The sequence below is a fragment of the Bos javanicus genome, chromosome 22 (assembly GCF_032452875.1).
Source record: "Bos javanicus breed banteng chromosome 22, ARS-OSU_banteng_1.0, whole genome shotgun sequence".
NCBI classification, from domain to species: domain Eukaryota; kingdom Metazoa; phylum Chordata; class Mammalia; order Artiodactyla; family Bovidae; genus Bos; species Bos javanicus.
The window spans coordinates 9661698-9680958 of record NC_083889.1 but is presented as its reverse complement, the minus strand read 5'-3'; the positions used below and the strand labels follow the sequence as shown (position 1 = coordinate 9680958).

Sequence of the window (19261 nt, the reverse complement as noted above, 5' to 3'; positions counted from 1 at the left end):
TACTGTTTAAAGAAGTAGGTTGTGTGTTTAGGAAAAAAAAAATTGTCATGGTTTTCTTGAGAGGAATGTAATTCTTCATTAGGTTCCTGACCTTTGGCTTCAAGTCAGATGATTTTCAACACTCTTCCTATAAACAGTGTAGAGTAAATTTGTCCTGTTTAGAAATGACGGGATACCAATCAACCACTCAAAGAGTTTCCAAGAGGCGCTTGGAGACAGCAATACTAGGTCCTCTTCAGAAGGTTACTAAGCAAGCATCGGCTCAGGACGCTGCTCAGTCCTTTCCCACCGCTGCTCACATTCCAGCCAAAGGAAAAGAAGAAAAATAGACGTGGGAGGAAGAGCATGGGTCTTTTGGTTTGTCTTGGTATAAATGCACGTTATCACCAGCCGGGAGTGAAGCGGTTAAGGCTCAAGCACTAAAGATTCCCACCTTCAATCTGAGCCCCTTCAGGAAACTAAGCAGAACGGACGTCCCTTGACCCTGCCGGGTTGCTGGCCACGTCCCACTAGTCTGCCCGGAGAGGGTGGTGGGTCCCCCGGTCCTGTTCACATTTCAGGGATGTTTAACCAAGTCAACTGGGCTCAACTGCTTCACCCAGAGAGAGGCTCTGTTTGGCTGAATCAGAACAAGGTTCATGGTTCTTGAGATTTATCAAATAGCTAGCTCAGTGGATCATCCTTGGGGCAACAAACAAGCAAACCATGGAGGTCACTATATACCACTCCTCATGCTTGGCCAAAACCCACGTCCACACTGGGAATCAGGCACTTGGGCTCCTGAGCACTAGACTCCTAAGTGTCACCCTCAGCATCTGCCTTTGAGTCCTATTCTTGTTTCCTGCTTTCGAGGACCTGTAACCTCTCTCCCCAGCAGACCTACTATTTCTTCCTTGCTCTGTGCTCTTGGACTAGGGGATTGGAGGCAAACACAGTGGGACCAAGTGAAAGACAAAAGAAAAATATGTTCAAGAGATGACAATGTTTTAATATGAAGATTTTTTTAGAACTAGTTAAACAGGTGCTCTGACACATGCAAAGGCATTCAGATATACATGGGATTCTCTCTGCCTATGACTGATCTTGGCCCTTTGGAAAATAGTAGGGAAAGTAGAAGGTTTCTAGTCTTCAAATGATACACCTTGAACATGCATCTTTTCTCTCGGAGGGACAAAAGGAGAGAGAGGTGTAGAAATTGTCTAAGAAAAGAACAATGAACTGCTCTGGGCTACACAGGTAGAAAAATAAGCAAAAGAGAGAAAGTGAAAATTAGAAGTAGACACAAAGAGAAGAACAAAGCTTCTCATAAAAAAATAGACCCATGTATTTGCAGCATTTACACATATATATTTTAAAACACGGTTCATCTTTTAACCTCAATCCTAAACATCAAAAGTAACATGGGACTCCCCTGGTGATCCAGTAGTTAAGAATGAAAGGGACATGGGGCACGAGTTCAATCCCTGGTGCAGGAGCATTCCATGTGCCACAGGGCCACTAAGCCCACGCACCACAGCTACTGAAGCCCGAGTTCTAGAGCCCCTGAGTTACAGCTAGTAGAGCCCACATGCCTAGAGCCTGTGCTCTGCAACCAGAGAAGCCGCCACGATGAGAAACCCACAGTGAAGAGTAGCCCCCGCTCTCCACAAATAGAGAAAGCCTGTGGCTCAGACGGTAAAGCGTCTGCCTGCAATGCGGGAGACCCGGGTTCGATTCCTGGGTCAGGAAGATCCCCTGGAGAAGGAAATGGCAACCCACTCCAGCACTCTTGCCTGGAAAACCCCATGGACAGAGGAGCCTGATAGGCTACAGCCCATGGGGTCGCAAAGAGTCGGGCACGACTGAGCGACTTCACGTTCACTTTGTGCACAGCAACAAAGACCCAGCACAGCCAAAAATAAAAATAGACTTTAAAAAGTAGCACGATAGAAAGTAAATGCATTTTAATTATCACTTGCAGTACCAAGGTGCACACACCCTAATACCTCTGCCCCAGATTTCCAAGGGGCTCATCTCGTGTTGCCAAATAATCTGACAGTTAACAGAGAATTCCAACAGAAAAAAAAATTGTAAGTGCTAGAGATGAAAACATACTTCTGGCCATACGCTGGGGAAACAGCGCCCAACTAAAGCAGAAACAGGACCGAGCCTCAGTTCAAAAACTCCATTGGTTATTTCACCAAGATGACAGTGCATTCTAAGCAGAGGCATCGCCAATCATTCAGACCTGCTTTGCGGGCTGAGTGTTGTGCTGAGTGGCTGAGGTGGCACGTGCTCACCTGTCCTCTCGCTGCTTAGCCCTGAGAAGCGACGAGGACACGGTGGTGCCGGGGGAAGGTGACTTTTCTTCGCTAACTCTCCATAGTGCATCAGTTCACTTGGAAGAAGGCACCTTTGGGGAATGAATCCCAAATGAACAATTCTTATTTCTTCCTCTCTCTGGATGACTACACTCTTAACCCCACACTCCTGTGGCTATGACATGAAAACATGCATTTGGACAATTGAGTTGCTTGGAAGAGTAATTTTGTGTTCACACGAAGGACAGGCTCATCTCCTGCACTGACGTTACCCGTAAACATAGTTTTTTCATTCTTGAAAACACCGATTGAAACGGAGTATAGGAAGTTTCCACTGACTGGATATCACTCCCTCTAAATTCTACATATTTTTTCCCCAAATATTGCACCTTGTAGCTGTGATAAAGAAAATCTGGCAAATGCTGTCATATGGGAGGAAGTATCTGTTATTTACTGACACCACTGAGTGAACCTTCAAAAAAATCTTCTCCCTCAATGATTATTTCTTGTCAGACCACAAAAGATTTAGGAGTGGGAATTCTCAACCAATCCAGGAGATCTTGAGGATGTCCATAGTCTGGGTTGTTTTGCCTTAAAGAGAGTTAGATTACTTAGTAACATTGTTCTTGGCATGAGACACACTGGGTTGAGATTCCAGCCATGCTGACCATTGCTTCTCTGGAGGTCTAAAACTGAGTCTAGCATGCAAGCTTCAGTAGTTCTGGAGCCCTGCAGGACATGGAATCTTCCTGTACCAAGGATCAAACCTGTGCACTTAATGTTTTTCTCTAATGACTTAGGTTATATGTTTGCTTTTAATATTAAATGAAATACATTAAATAAGTTGTAAAGTATCCAGTACAATTGAACAAATAGTATGTAATGCTATTATAAGTGATTATAACTATCTGAAAAGTCTGAGATTTTTTTCCATCATGAAAGGATGGATGGATTATATTTGAAGATATCAGAGAAAATACTAGAAGTGACTGTAGTACACACGCATGTGTAAATATAATCCCCACAGTCTGTTGTCATGACTTAAATATTTTGAACTTCAGGTGGGACTATTTTCTCTCCATGCAAAAGTTAGTATTTTCAAGACACATTCTATAGGCACTAAACTGCAGACAATCTAGAAAAACAGGAATTCTGGAAATAAATCCCAGCCAATATCTAGGTGACAGGCATCCACTTCAGAGGACCACCTTACAGGCCAGTATGGTCACTGAAAACGAAAAATTAAAAAAGGAAGTGTTTTCCCTTCCTCAGCCCTTCAGTTCATTTTTGTATTTTCCATCCAGGTTTTCTGCATTTCTCCCAATCTACAATGACATTTATGGAGAAGGCAATGGCACCCCAGTCCAGTACTCTTGCCTGGAAAATCCCATGGACGGAGGAGCCTGGTGGGTTCCATGCAGTCCATGGGGTGGCTAAGAGTTGGACATGACTGAGTGACTTCACTTTCACTTTTCACTTTCATGCATTGGAGAAGGAAATGGCAACCCACTCCAGCGTTCTTGCCTGGAGAATCCCAGGGACGGGGGAGCCTGGTGGGCTGCCGTCTATGGGGTCGCACAAAGTCGGACATGACTGAAGCAACTTAGCAGCAGCACAATGATGTTTAAACTATGCATCTCCATGCATTTGTTTTGGGGTACCATTAAAGTGTACACATTGAAACAGTATCTCCAAAACACAAAACCCACAAGGAATCATCTGAGGAATTTCCATCTCAGCCTCCTTCCTTTATAGAAATGGAAACATTTTCATCTAATAATATACCTAAGCCAATATGGTCCCCACAACCATCATAGGCCAGTTGTCCTGATGGCACAACTCTCGAAATTATCAGAGTCAAAAATACGCAAGATACCTAGAACCTGAAGAGATGTTCTCTTTTGAACTTTAATTCCATGAAAACATGGCAACAGACTTTCAACGTCAAATATAATTTCCCACAGAACTACCTTCCTCCTTTGCTAAAACTGCTCCAATTGATTCAGGTCCTGAAAATGTGACTGGATACTATTTACAAAAGGACATTAAATTCATCTTTTTCTCTTGTTCTGAAAGATATTAGCTTCCCCCACCCCCATTTCAATCCCTGGCAAGAGCCACTCAAATCAAGGATGGCCAGAAAGGTGTCTGGAATAGAGTGGTGGGATTTGACCCAGCTGTGGATGAAAGATGATTAAATTCAACTCTTCAGGAAATACCCTGAGTGTCCATGACATACAGTCATTCGTCTTTTTTGTTTGGGAGTCACAGAGTGGGGACTAAATGTTGATGATCAAAGGCAGGAACTAGACAGAATGCCTAGCAGCCCAGCACTTTGTTACAGGAACAATACCTGAAGGTGTTCCCTGCTCAAGTTCTTCTGCTCTTCCTCAAGGCATAAACATGTGCCATCTATTGGAAATTGGTCATTAAAGGAAAAAAAAAAAAAAGCTAGTGTTCTTTTGCAAGTGAAGAAGTCTGATTATATGATGCTCATTAGCAGAAAAGAAAAGTTTTAAGGGACAAATTATGTTCTCCAGTGGTATTTGGAAACTTGCAAGAGTCACAAGGATTCTGAGAAGATTGGACCTACAGAACTTTCTGAAATAAAGGGAATGTTCTGTATATTCTCTAATAGGTGCACCTGAAATATGGCTAGCCTGACTGAGGAATTGAATCTTGCAGCTTAAATTATATTTCAATAATTAATTTAAAATTTAAATAGCCATATGTAACTAGTGACTACTATATCAAACTGATTGCAAGTTTAGAGCCATTGCTGAGTCACCAAGAGCCTTTATACAAAGAGTGTTTTATTTTCTCAAAAACTGTTTGACAAGGAAACAGGTCTCAAACATGTGTATTAATATTTATGACTATGCGACTGCAAAATCAGGGTGAATTAAACATAAATGCACTGTCTCTCCTAGGTGAAACCACATCAATCTATTTGATCTCTGGGCTTTCCCACGTCTCTTATGGCCTTATAGAGAAAGAATTAAAAGGACAGCAATGCTTGCCTAGTCTGCAGTCAGTGTGTGCCTGCGTTATAGTATCTGAAAATCATAAGAAAAACCAGAATGAAGAATGAAAAACAACAGCAACAACTAGGCATATTTAATAGAGAGGGAAGGATTAAAGGACAGTGACCTTCCAGTCCTACTCCTGTTCAAAATAGGAGGTCCATGTGCCAACAATCAGATAAAGTGGAAAGTTGATAAATTTTAAGATGTGTTTTGCCCTCACAATAAAATGCAACCACCAGGACCCAAGACTTCTGAAGCTCAAGGGCCTTTAAACATAACCATTCCAAACTCTCTCCTGCAGATAAATAAATAATCTGAAGTCCAGAGAAGAGAAGCTCTCAGTGTCCCTGAGATAATAGCCAATCTCAGTAGCCCCGGATCTCCCAGCTTGAGTTCTCCCGACTATGACCTTCACACTCATTCTGCTCAACACAGACTGAGCCTTGAGCAGAGAAGGGGCATCATCATCTCCACCCCAACAAGCCCCAGCCTCCAGAGAACAGAAACTGATGTCTGAGCCACCCTGCTGTGCTTGACACAAAAGTTCCCTTCAGTGACATGGCATTCCTAACAAACCACGCAATGTGCACAATTTACCAAACAAATGTCTTAAGAAATTGCTTTATATGAGGACAGCTTTTCAGTTTAATGTGACTGTGCTATAAAAATGGCCTGCGCTTCAAGGAGAGGTGGGTTCAACAGACACAGTTCGAAGTTTCTAAAGCAAATGACCACTCATTGTAAACATAGTGAGATAGAAGCAAACAATTATTGAAAGAAGCAAAACCAAACAAGCAACCTGCTTGTAGAGCCAGAACTTAGATATTATCTGGCTCAAAAAACTCTGATTTTATAAGTGAAAAAAACCTGAGAGGGCACATTTTACAGGACTTATCTCAAATCACCCAGGTAGTAAGTAAAAGAATTGGGTCTTAGAGGCCGGACTACTGTCTCCCAGTTTGGAGTTTTGTTATTCTATAAACCACAGTAAGATCAATGTCTTGACATCAGAAAAAGAAAGAAAAGAGTAATTATCCTATATATGTTATTGTTTTTAAATGTCTGTTATTTTTAATCAGAGTTATAGCTGACATAACATGTTCCATGTTTGGTATATAACCACATGGATTACTAATGGAAAGAAGAAAATTGTGTTTCAGGAGCTACGTAACAGATCAGGGAATAAATACACTTTACAGCCTAAATTTTATCAACTTTCCTGGTCCACAATCTTCTATAGATAAATGCCACTATTGTTGAGAAGAGCAAGAGATAAATAACACTGTACATTTGAAATGCCATGTACTTTGAACTGTATACTGCGTTCTTATAAATGAATCCACGAGAGAAAGAGAAAATGCTAAATAAACACAGAGAAGGGGCTTACATTCTCGTGTTGCTGGTCTTGTTGATGATGACCGATTTCCCTGTTTGGTCCACGTTGTGATCCAGCCCAAAGTAAGCGGCCACGCGATGGACAAGCATCCTCTGGTAGGATGACATCTGAGGAAACTTTTTATAATGATTACTGGAACAGAACACAAGAAACAGCACTATCAGCATCTTCGTTTCTGGCCCGTAGTACATTTGAGAGACACACACATAAAACCGTTTCTTTTTCATCCGAACCATTAAGCTTATTTCATTCCTGGCATCACTCAATGTTCTCATTTCCAGACCAATTTTCCACTTATAGATGTATTGATTAAAGTACAATAAGTGTTTTTGTTTCAGAGTTGTGCATTTCTCAGACCACAGGGAACTCAATGTTTGCTGGAAAGTATATTCTGTTTTAGTCCAGGAGACCTTATCCACAGAGCCAGGCGCAGCCACAATGACAGACATAATAGGGGACTGCAGATGTCTATCTGGAGATGTCACTACACGGTTGACACTGAAAGCAGCACATTTATTTCCAGGCATAACTGACTACAGCCAGCTGGAGCCCATTAAAAAACTATAATAAAAACGAAAAGGGTCGCTTCTTGTTACTGCTACTCAATGCTAATCAGTGGTCTCCTGTTTATAGCCATTTTGTCCGGAATTTAACAAGCAGGACTACACATGACCCAAGCAACAATTCCCATCAGCACATAGCTCCTAACTCCAACAGCATCTCTATTTAATGAGTCAGCAAACATATTAAATAATGTTTTATCTACCCCTAAATCTTTCCAGAATGAGTGATTAAACCCATACAGCAAACCAAGACACATCAGATTCATTAACCGGCACTGCGATTCAACATACTTGTTGTCACCAATGAAATCAATAATTTCCTGCTCCATTTTCAGGAGTATCATCCTGTCTCTGCAAAATAAATGTTAAAATGAAAAGGCTTTATGGACTGTCCATTCCCAAAGACTTAACAGTTTCATTTACATGTATGGGAAAATTGTTTAAATCTACGTAGCTACAAATCGGCATCTAACTGTTCTCTGAAATGTGATGTCAAACTATCTGTAATTCCATTCTCCTTAAGGTGATTCCTCATCTGTTAAGTATGTTCTGCCATTGAAAGCTTTGTAGTTTTTAATGTTAATTAAGACATGCAAAGTATTAGGCCCATAAAACACACCAAGTAAATTGTATATTTTAAATTAATAGGAAACTTTAACAAAGCTAAGCCCAAATAGTTGGTTCAATAGCTGCCCTGAAGCATATTTGACATTGCTTCTCATTCTCTCTATTTTCCCCCTTAATAAGTATCTCTTTGTGACCAGAAAAGCAGAACTTGTAAACTATAATTTATTCACTGGACAAGTACCCAGGAATTAAGACTAGCTAAAAACATAAACATGAAAACTATTAGCAGAAAAGAGAAAATACAAGAGACAGTTTAAGACATCAGAGATGGACTCAGCCTTCTACAGCTTCCCTCTTAGAAGTGTTTGCATGAATGACTTTATTGTAACATTCTACTTGACTCCTCTAAAAACAAGATTTACTTAATGATTTACCTGGAATTATTCTTTAATGTGTTAATCAGAAACTCATGTAAATCTATGCCTGTAGAATCCGTATATTCTTGGCTGCAATCTGAAACAAACAGCAGGACGGAGTTATGAGAAAGGGCAGTGGGAGGAGGGCTGAAAAGGGTTTTCCCAGCCTTTCCCTTTTCCCTTACGCTCAGGCAAACTTTAGGTGAATCTACTGGTGTTAGAGGCACATGTTACGAAACTAGCAACCTGGCAACATTAAATCAGGATGAAAATTAGATTCGGGGATTAAGAACACCCAGTAGATTTCCAGTGTGGAAAGACCTAGCTGTCATAGGAGAGGAAGTGGGCACGGTCTGGGTGGGTGGGTGGGCGGAGTCAGATGTCATGAGTTCATTTTGGGCTGTCAATCAGCAAGGGCATGACCTCTCCATGGCAGTGATGGGTACTCCCAACCCACAGAGAGAACTCTCAAGAGCTTGAGATACCATGGAACCCTCTTTCTCTTAAAATGGAGAAGGCAAAAACTGAATGCTCTGTTGTAAAACTGTCTAAATATTAACTGATACAAAATATAGGAGGGCATTAAATATTTCCACGTCTTTCAAGTCTTTTGATGCTGTCTAAAGCTTAATTTCTAAAGCCATCTTAGGAAGCTGTACTTGTTTACTCTCAGATACACCTTGGTTTTTAGATGTTCAGCAGCTGAGACAATCATTTTAAGCAGATCTGTGGTTATGGAGCATATGTGAAGTAGTTGTCATCTCTCAGCTGATCAAATGCCTTATACTGTCTCAGGTATTTAAAAAAAATTAAGTCTATTGCCAATCTGTTTATTCATGGAATTCTTCATATCAACTTAATTTTGTTTTTACTTTTGCTTTCTTTTTTGTTTGTTTGTTTTACTTTTGTATAATTATATGTAAGGCAACAAGTTGAAAAGTCTGGATTGTAGCTTTGTGGTTTTATAAGGAATGACTTTTGGGGAAGAAATTTTTCCTGAAGTAGAAGTGTGTATATTTTACATGAAACATGACGGGGCAGTATATGGGTTGCAGAGACCAAATTCATTTAGTTCAGATAAAATGTTAATATGTGTTCCACTGACATTGACATATACATCTGCGCTCTGGGGACACCACTTACCACTTATCAACTGAGAATTGCCAATTCACTATCTGTCTTTTAAGATAAGCATGAAACTTAAAAGATATAAAACTGGGTACCATTACTGTTCATCAATTCAAATTAACTGTACTAATAAATCTGAATTAGGAACAGATTTATATTCACTCCCTTGTACAAACTTCTCAAAAATAGATCCAAATGAATATCCAAAGAAATATGTGATCCTAAAAATAATCTTTTTAGATACACAAAAATGACACCATGAACAGAAAAAAATCAAGTTGACATCATCTTTTACACACACACACATACATACACATATAAAATTTTATGCAAATTTTGGTGGGAGGTGATATTTGTGTAAAGTCTAGAATGTATTCTGTAACTAGTTATATATAAACTGAGTAAGTTAAGGAAACATTTTTCACATTCACCTTTTGATAACATTCTGATCTTGGGTTTTTCAGAGGTTTTATCTTTGTTTTTATCCTTTTCTTTTTCTCTTTCAGAGTCATCTTTCCTAGATTTATCCTCCTCTTGCAGGCTGGGAAAACTGGAAAGCTGTAAATGAATTGATTCCTGTTGGGGAAAAAATATAATAATTTAGGGCCAGATTTAAGAATCTCTGTCTGGTTTCCATTTTGCATAGAGATTATTAAGAACAGGAAAATGAAAGCCAGGTACAGATTTTTTTTTCTTAAATGGTAAAAAAATTATACCTGTCAGAAAAATAATTGCTCTTTAAGATGAATTAACTTTGGAGGTCAATGGAAGGTCATGAGAAGGAGCTAGTACTAAAACTTTGCCTTGTGACTATTAACCGCAAGCAAGCTAAATTCCTGTAGATCACAACTCTTATTTTCTCTATAGGTTTATTTTTAAACACTTAGGAAAAATTTCTTTATCAATAAGTTTGCATCACAGCTACGATCATGTCTTAAAAATTAACATAAAAAAGAGGCTTCTGCAAGTCCTTTTATATAATTCCTTGAACAGAAAAAATTGGCACAAGCACAGACAGACAGATATTACATGAATCATAATTACAGGAAAAAACAGACATAAATACAGGCTATAATAGCCCATTTACAATTAAAATGTTGTTTCAGAGCCACATAAATACTGATTTCTATCACTATGAAAAATAAAAATACAGAATTGAAGGAATCCTAGATATGGGTTACCCTATGTTGCTTACAAAAGCTATTAATAAAGCATTAAAACTTACAATAAGCACTGCCTTTTGGAAAAGGTAGAAAATAGGACTCTATTTTCCATCAATTAAATATAAATATTTAATATTATTTTAATTCTAGTATCAGTGAATCCTTTCAAGATGTAAGAGTCTCTTGAACTAATGCTTGGTTGACCATTTACAGTATTTGGACTGGATCCACTTTTGTATTTATTGATTTTGTACTGAAACAGATCATTTCATATGAACTCATATATCAGCCATTTGGATGATAGTATGTTCACTGTTTTGAAGAAGAATGAGCCAAATTATGTTTTTCAGTTTTATGAAAAAACTATGCTATGATTAAAACTATGACAAATGAGCCAACATTAAGCCCACTGGTTCTTATGTAAGAGATCATCTAATGGGAAAACTTTCTTCCACTGGCGACATTAACATTTATGATGCAGGGGAAAAAATATTCCCAATGACTAATAGTGTTTCCCACTGAAAACTAAACTAAGACTTTTCTACATGTGACTAAACTGATGTCTCTACATCCTCAAATTATGGCCAAACTGGGATTCTTAATGATTCTTGGTAAACCTAGCTGATCTGACAAACAGAAAACCAAAGTCCTCCAATGGCAAGTTTCTTTTTGGGGAGGGGCTCTATTGTGTATTCTGGGCTGGAATAAAAAGTCACCATGGTTGGAAAGCTGTATGATATAGAGGATGCATTAAAACACATTCTCATGGTAAATAGTTATCTTAGCCGGGTTTTCTGATATCCACATGTTTATCCCGGGGATGGCCATATACAAAACTGAGTGTAATCTGATAATAAGGTCTTTTATCACAGCACTTGGGACAGAAATGTCTTAGTCTGCAAAGATTCAGGCAGACTTTGGTGTTACAGTTTGCTTCCACTTGCTAAGGAAAAAGCTGGAACATTTTTGTTTCGAGTGGGGAAGAATCGATTTGACAGTGGGTCAGGAGAGGAAAGCGAGGGTCCCAGGTCAGGAAGTGGTCTCATTACTTCTTCAAAACTGATTGATCCATCCAGCCTCGGCAAGTTTAAATCTAAAATCAAAGAGGCTTGGAAATATGAATGCGACAGCAGAGGCTAAAGGATATTATTTTTTTTTTTAAAATGTACAAATTCCTGCCACGTGCCTTTTCTACACGTTATGGTGTTGAAAGAACACACGAAGTGCTATAGAGTTGGTAAAAAACAATCTGTTCTTTTTTAATATTTTTATTGATATGCTCAATAATAAAATACAAGTGTTAAATACATCAGTACAGGATAACTTTATCTCCAACAACAGGAAAAGAATGATTCAAGTTGCAGCAATACACTGATAGGTAAAGAGTATAACATTAGAAAAGAAAACACTTCCTTTAACTTAAGGACAGACTGAACCATCTGCTATGGGTCTGAGATCAAGTAATACAGGTAGCAAAAGTTTTTTCCCACACAGGAAAATGAAGGCAGTTTTCCAAATACTGTGAATACACACACATTGGGGGAGCCATACAATCCGTATGCCGTACACTTCGGCCAGTGTTGTCGGGGATTCAGTTCCCACATGTTGTTAAGTGCCGGTGGTACCTAATGCAGGCATTGGATACAAGCTCAAAGGTCTGCTTCTTTATTCTCTAAAAGAGCAGCATGGCCACTTGCTTATATGTGTGTGAGGGGGTGTGGGGGGCGGGCCCTGCTCCCACCTCCTCAGCCAGTCCCAAGGAAGGCTTGCAAGTTCTAATTCCTACAAAGCTAGTCTCAAGTTACTCAGCATGGGGCCAGCAGGAGCAAAGTACCATTTGCCTCTTATTTCTCTGCTCCAATTGCAAGGAGTAACCTAGTCTTAAGTCCAGGGTGGGTACAATGATACAGATGATCACTTGAAAAAAAACCTCCTCCCAGTACCTCATCAAATAGGATTAAAAAATCAGATGAAATCTATAAAGGCTGTGTTCTTCTGCCTGGCATTCGGAGTAGGGGACCACTGGGGCATTATTTCTCTCAGAGTCTGTCATTCTGCAGAATTAACATGTATTGTGTGCATTACATCACAAGCCATCCATCCACATTGAATGATATAAGCTGTGATATTCGCCTCATTCCCCCTTTTAAATCTCCAAACAAAAAAGAAGCACAAATAAAATGCTGAACAAAAGCCACACGTTTCTCAGAGCCCAAGGAAAATAAAACTTGTATAAAACATAGTGATGGCTACTGAAAGCTAGCTCGCCCTTGGCGTACGACATGGGCGGCAGGTTAAGGAAATGAGGCTGGGGGAAAAAATACTCTAAGGATGAAATCTACGAGGAATTTATTTTTGGTCCTTTGAAAGAAAGTGCTCTCAACGCTCTCTGTATCCAAGAGGAAAATTTTGAGAATTTTAATGAAATTATAAAGAGAAAGGCAAAACACAGCCCCTCAAAATAATGCTAACTTAATTTTTCCTCCTCTGAGTTCAGATCAATCATTTTACTTTTGTCCTGACTGTTCTCAGCCTCTGATAAAACAAGGAAAAATTTTAACAGCAAGACCATTTTTCTAAAAGCGAATATGATGCCTGAAAGGCAAACAAAAATAAATACCATGTGAAGAGTTTTGTTGGAAGTTGAATTTTTAGAGCTGAACAGCCTTGCTGTAAGGAGCAAAAATTAGGTGTAAGGATGTGCAGCAAAGTATTAATAATATTAACTTAAATTCACATTCATCTCAGATTTATTTCTGGACTATTTTTCCGGTAGTGAGAAATCTCCACCAAAGGCCCTAAAAGTATGTGTCCAAAGCTCAATGCACCTTATTCACTATTTCTGAAACTTCCTAAGAGCCAAAATTTGTGTTTTTATAGGCAAGTGCAAGACTCTCCACTAAGGGAGGAGACGTGGTACTTAGGACTGTATTTGGTTCAGTCTGATCAAGAGAGAGCCTTTGAGGAATAGCAGCACGACCGTGCTTACATTTTAATCTAAATTCTTTTGAATTCCTTTCCATGTGCAGTATTCAGAGGGTCTGGAAAAAAAACAAATGTAATACTTTGAGACTGTTCAACTAATTTAGGGTGTCTCAGAAACGGGGGAGGAAGCTGGACTTTGTCCTTCTTCAACTAGTTTGTGCTCCCCCCAAAACACTGTTTAATGCCAAATGAATCCTCATGCACACCAAGTGGGTCCCGTTCCCCCATGACCCATAAAGACAGGGCGTATACCTGGTCCTGAAGACTTTCCCCTCCTGGTCTGGCCGAGGACTCTTCACAGACAGCAAGGCTGCGAGTCAATTTACCTTTTCCTGCTCCTGACTGGGGAGGCGAAAGAAATGGGAAGGAAAGGAAAATAAAGGGAAAAAAAAAAAAACAACCAGGAAATAAACTCAGGCTGTCAAAACATCTCCACCTTCTCTGGACATTCCCAAATCGAAATTTTTAAAAGCCAGCTTCAAATCCATAGCTCAGGGCTGTCTACACTGGTTCCAAGTCTTGGACCCCTAGGCTGATGGGAACAAAGCGTCTACTTTGGCTCAAAGCATCAGATCTGTGTTGACGGCGATGCAGGGGGAGGAGAGCATGGAAGAATATATTTAAAGAAAACTCTTAGCAAACTGCCCATCGCACTGGGAACATGCAAAGAATGTACAAGCAAGGAAGAAAAGACAACACAGATGGATTCTACTAAAACTGGATTTGAAAGTGATCTGACTGAGAAAATATGTTAAAAGTTGAAGACTGTATCCTAAACATCAGAACCTGTTTACTTCAAGGCAGAAACTAATTGGACATACAAAAAAATTTCCCCCAAATTTGATTTAAAATGAAAAAAATGAGCAGCGATTCATTTGTAAAGCACTGTCAAATTTGCCAGGATCAAATATATATACACTGCAGCTATGTGAACCCTAAATGCTCTAATTAAAAAGCACACAGAGCAAGAAAGAAAGAGCAGTGTCAACACGACCACATTAAACACAGGCAGCATGGGGGCAGCCAAGATCTACATACAACCCTGTGCCTCCTTGGCAAACCCTCTACCCCTATGTGACATGGATATCAGGTCAACGCAGAACTCCAGAACCCTACCTTGGATTTTCTTCTCTCTTGGTTCTGAGCCACCAGCCGCCTCTGTATGTTAGAAACAAAATCAAACAGACAAACAAACAACCAACAACCAGGAGAGGGAAGTGGGGGGGACAGAGAGAGAAAAAGATGTCACTAGAGTTGAAAAATAAATAACAACAGCAATCAGGCATTATAACCATGGGGGAGGAGGATTCCTGCCCTTGCTCCCCCAAAACTTTTGACCATTTAGCTTTTCTCCTTCCCTCCTTACAGAAGCTCATGCATGCTTAGTCGCTCCACTGTGTCTGACTCTTTGTGACCTTATGGACTGTAGCCCGCCAGGCTCCTCTGTTAACATGATTCTCCAGGCAAGAATACTGGAAAGGGTTGCCATTTCCTTCTCCAGGGGATCTTCCCGAACCGAGGATTGAACCAGTGTCTCTTACATCTCCTGCACTGGCAGGCAGGTTCTTTACTATCTGAGCCACCAGGGAAGCCCCCACAGAAGCTTGTTGGGGAAGGCAAAGGCTGGCCCTGAGGTCATTTGGCCATTATGCCATTATCTGCCTTTGTGCATTTATGACATAAAAACAGTTAACACTTTTGTAGTTTGGTTCACAGAAAATCAATACAGGTTATTTACAAGTCTAGTTTGTTTTCCCTCTACCAAATCTCCTTCTCTCATAAATCCTGACCACTTAAACATATCACTTGTTGAGTACTCTGAATCACCCCCAAACTGTCCCCTGCCTCTTCCAGGGCATTCTCTCTTCCTGGCTGGGAATTCTAAGCTTTTCTGCTGATAAGAATCGATGCTTAGCCTGCGCAAGAAGGTCAACAGAGCTCATGTCTTTGATATTTCTTGGTCTGTCATGAGCTGACCCTTCCTCTTTTCATGGAATACAAATCTATTTTTAAAACTCAGCTAGTATAAAGCTGCCTCAGCAGAAGCCCTCCACAAACTCCTTGAGGTGGTCTGGAAATTAATATGGAGAAGCTGTGGGAAAATTCAGTCATTAAATATGTTCTTTGTGTGTGTGTATATATATATATATATATATATATATACATACACATACTATTTCAAAGGGCATTTTGACCAGAATGTAATGTTTAGTCAGAAAAAAAGGACTAATAAATGGGAAAAGAGAAGATTTGTTTTATGAATTTTCTGTTCATTTAACTTGGGATTCCCAGGTGACTCAGTGATAAAGAATCTGCCTGCCAATGCAGCAGGGAGATGTGGGTTCAATCTCTGGGTCAGGAAGATCCCCTGGAGGAGGAAATGGCAACCCACTCCAGTATTCTTGCCTGGAGGATCCCATGGACAGAGGAACCTCGGGGGCTCTGGTCAATGGGGTCTCAAAGAGTTGGACATGATTACACATGTTCATTTTACTAGTCAAACTCTTTACAAGCAAGAAGACAAACAAACCTTCAGAGTATCTTCAAAATGAAAGAAAGGGGTGCACACAGCAGTATGACAAATGGGATTTCTCCAGGCTCACCTGTAATTCCAGTTTCTCCTCCTCGTCCAGACTTTCAGATTTAATCACACCATTCTCCGGAGTGGCCGTCTCCTGCTCAGGCCCACCTTCCTCCACTATGGTCTGACTCAGGTCTCCTGGCTCAGACATTCTCCCAGATGCAAATTAAAATCACAAGGTTTGACACCCTATAAGGTGAAGACATCAGAAAGTAAAGTCAGCGCAGGGTGAAGTCTTGACCATTATGGTTGAGATACTGGATTCTTCCCTTTGTTCTCAAAATCAAATGAGCAACTCCAGCCTCCCTGCCAATTGCACCGAAAGAGAATAAAACAAGACCAAATCAAGGACCCCAGACAAACACCAAGAGCAGATTTGGTCACTCAATCCACGACCCTTGACACACACATACACACGCTCCTATCAATACACCTTGCTGTCAGGGTGGATCAATACATCTTAAACTGAGACACCCAAGTCCCACACACCTCCCGGTTCCTATGCTCCACTCCAAAATGGAAGCAGAAGAAAAAGAGAGTATTTCCCCAACTCTTCCTCCGCTTCCGAGTTGGGAGGTGGTACCTGTTCTACAGCATCTCTAAGATGACTCACAAATGATTTGCAAGTTTCAACCATAGACATACCTTCCTGGGTCTAAGGGATTCAGTACACTCTACAGGGGGAGAAACCAATGTAAGAGGTAATAATTCAGAATACATACAGGATCCCAATATGGCAATAAACCATCAGGGACTTCAGACTTCAAACTGACAGAGATACTATTAAAAGCAGAAGCTCTCCCCCAGCCCCTGTCAGTGGCTGGTGCTGTGGAGATCCTTCGGAAGTAACTCTCAGGCAGGGAGCTCCAATGAAGTTATCAAAACTGAACTCTGATGCTCCAGGCTCATAAGAGATGACTACACAGATGCTAGAAATGACTTTTCTAAGTATAAGCCTGTTATTAGTATTTTTTTCTCCCTACCTCCATAAAGCCCCTGACAGTTCCCCTTCTGATGTGCTGTCAAATGAGGCTCATGAGTAATTCAGCTTTTACTTCCTCCTCAGTTTTTTTTTTTTTAAGAAAGAAAAAAGGAGAAAAAGGAAGGAAAGGGAAAAAAAAGAGGAAAGAAAGAAGGAAATAAAAAAAAGGACAGGAAAAAAGAAGAAAGGAAGGAAGGAAAAAAGAAAAAATAAAAGACAGAAAGACCTTGTAGCCTAGAAAGTCACTTCTTTCACAAAAATTCCCAAGTAATGACTGCCCTGTTCCCAGTCATTACAACAGTAATTATTAATGGACATATCAGTGTCTTGATATGTTTATCTGGGAGTGTTTAAGTACCATATACTAATTCAGTAACTTTATTTCCAAGTGGACATAGGAAGCATGAGAAAAATCTAATAACACAGTAATTTCTGTTGCAAATATGCTAAGACCTACCATGATAGGACAGATGGTATTTAATGATACTGTTAAAAAAACACAGGCTCACTTGGCAAAGGATTGTGGGGATGGAAAAGGAAAAGTTTTCATCAGGGATGATGGAGTTTGTGAGGGGCCAGTGAGCAAGGCTCAGAGGTTTGAGGAGGTTTGAGGATATTCCCTTCAGTGTACCCGACAGATCTCTCATATTTCAGTGACACAGGGGAGAGATGCAGTTAACCAAATAAAAAGTTCTGTTTCTCAAAGCAAACAGTTTGTTTCTCAACGTACTGAGTCGGGGGAGGAGACAGGACTTCTGTTGCCCTAACTTTTTTTCCTGGAGCATTTCAATCAAAAACAGATCGTGACCAGATTTTTTTTAAAAAATGAAATGCACAAATTGAGCTCTAATTTTACAAACTCTGAGCCAGCTGAATCCCTTATACAGATGCTGTCTGTTTGGGTGGCCTTTCAGGAACTGTTCCATGCAAACATGCACATTTACAGACTGAGGAAAACATACAGATGAAGTGATAGCCATCCGATGACAGCTCTTTACCTTTCGTGCAGGAGTCCGGCTGCCGGTCTTGGCAACTTAGGAGCGGCTTCTGTCCTTCTTCGCTGGGAAAATCCACACGTGGGATCAGAGACAACGGGAGTCCCATGTCCCCATTAACAGTTCAAAACGCCCATCTCCATGTGATTCCCTTACACGGTCTGACACATCATCCACCTGAAAAAAGACGAAAAGTCAACAGTAACGATAATGGCAATAATCATGGTAGGGGCAAAGGACTAAACAAACAAGACTGGGTTCCTAACACTGATGACCGGCCTCCAGCAAACCACGTTCACGGCTTGATCCACTCCACCTGTCCCAAGCTGCCTGCTTCTTCTCTAATGAAGGCTCCAGCCGGCTGTTCAAGTCAAGAGCGGCACCCACGCAACGAGCTAAAATTAACAATTGCATTATGCGCCGAAGATTACTCACTTCATTTTTAACCTTTTTTAGTGAAATCTCGCACTTTATATTAAAAAAAAAAAACAACAAGCTTGTGTGTTTGCCTCCATGACAGTCCAGATCACCTAAGAGCAAAAAAGTCTTGCCTCCCTTTTTTAACCCCAGCCTTTGTCTTAATTATAGATCAATATAATCTCCAGAGTACTGTTTTTTTTTTGGTGACTCTTTTCTTTAGGAAAGCTATCCTAAGAAAGCACGTTGAACGATTTTTGACTTAATGAGGCATTAGCTGTAAAAGTGAAAAAAAAAATACAAAGAAAGGAAAAAGAAAACTTTCATAATGATATTGTTGAGAGTGCTCTTTTTTTTCCTCCACTGACAGTTCAGGAAGAATTCCTAATATTCTCGTCGCTGGGTGAACACCATCAATCGGTCCCCCACCCTCCCCATGAGGACTGCCACCACCAGCTGGGTATTCTGTTTGACAGCGAAGCAATCCTGCCGGAGGGATTCAACAGACATGCAAACTTTTGAACCTGTTGAAAACAATCCCTGCTAGAACGTGCACTTTCCTTTTCTCGCAACTCCTCCAGGAGCAGCAGCGAAGACAGCCTGAATGCAAACAGAGACGGATTCCTAATACCCTTTGCCCAACCCAAGCTGTATCTCTCTCCCAGCGCTGCAACTCTACCCTGGCGCACATCTGCTGAGTATAACAGCCTGCACACGTGTTCCGCCACAGACCCGACTTTGA

The 19261-nt window shown here is 40.4% G+C and overlaps 1 protein-coding gene across 19 annotated transcripts in view; it reads right to left on the bottom strand.

The window, feature by feature from the left end:
• Positions 1–19261, bottom strand: part of ARPP21 (cAMP regulated phosphoprotein 21) — a 164293-nt gene that overhangs the window by 98910 nt on the left and 46122 nt on the right. For 18 of the 19 annotated variants that reach the window (XM_061395814.1, XM_061395825.1, XM_061395812.1 and 15 more), the window contains exons 2-9: positions 18106–18279; positions 16148–16314; positions 14661–14702; positions 13797–13886; positions 9828–9972; positions 8287–8365; positions 7577–7636; positions 6714–6854 (exon numbers count right to left, since the gene is read on the bottom strand). In XM_061395814.1, the coding sequence (XP_061251798.1) occupies positions 6714–6854; positions 7577–7636; positions 8287–8365; positions 9828–9972; positions 13797–13886; positions 14661–14702; positions 16148–16276 (686 nt within the window). In that variant the 5' untranslated portion in view covers positions 16277–16314; positions 18106–18279. Of the gene's footprint in view, positions 1–6713; positions 6855–7576; positions 7637–8286; positions 8366–9827; positions 9973–13796; positions 13887–14660; positions 14703–16147; positions 16315–18105; positions 18280–18368 lie in introns of all 19 variants that reach the window. The other variant, XM_061395813.1, reaches the window with a different exon arrangement.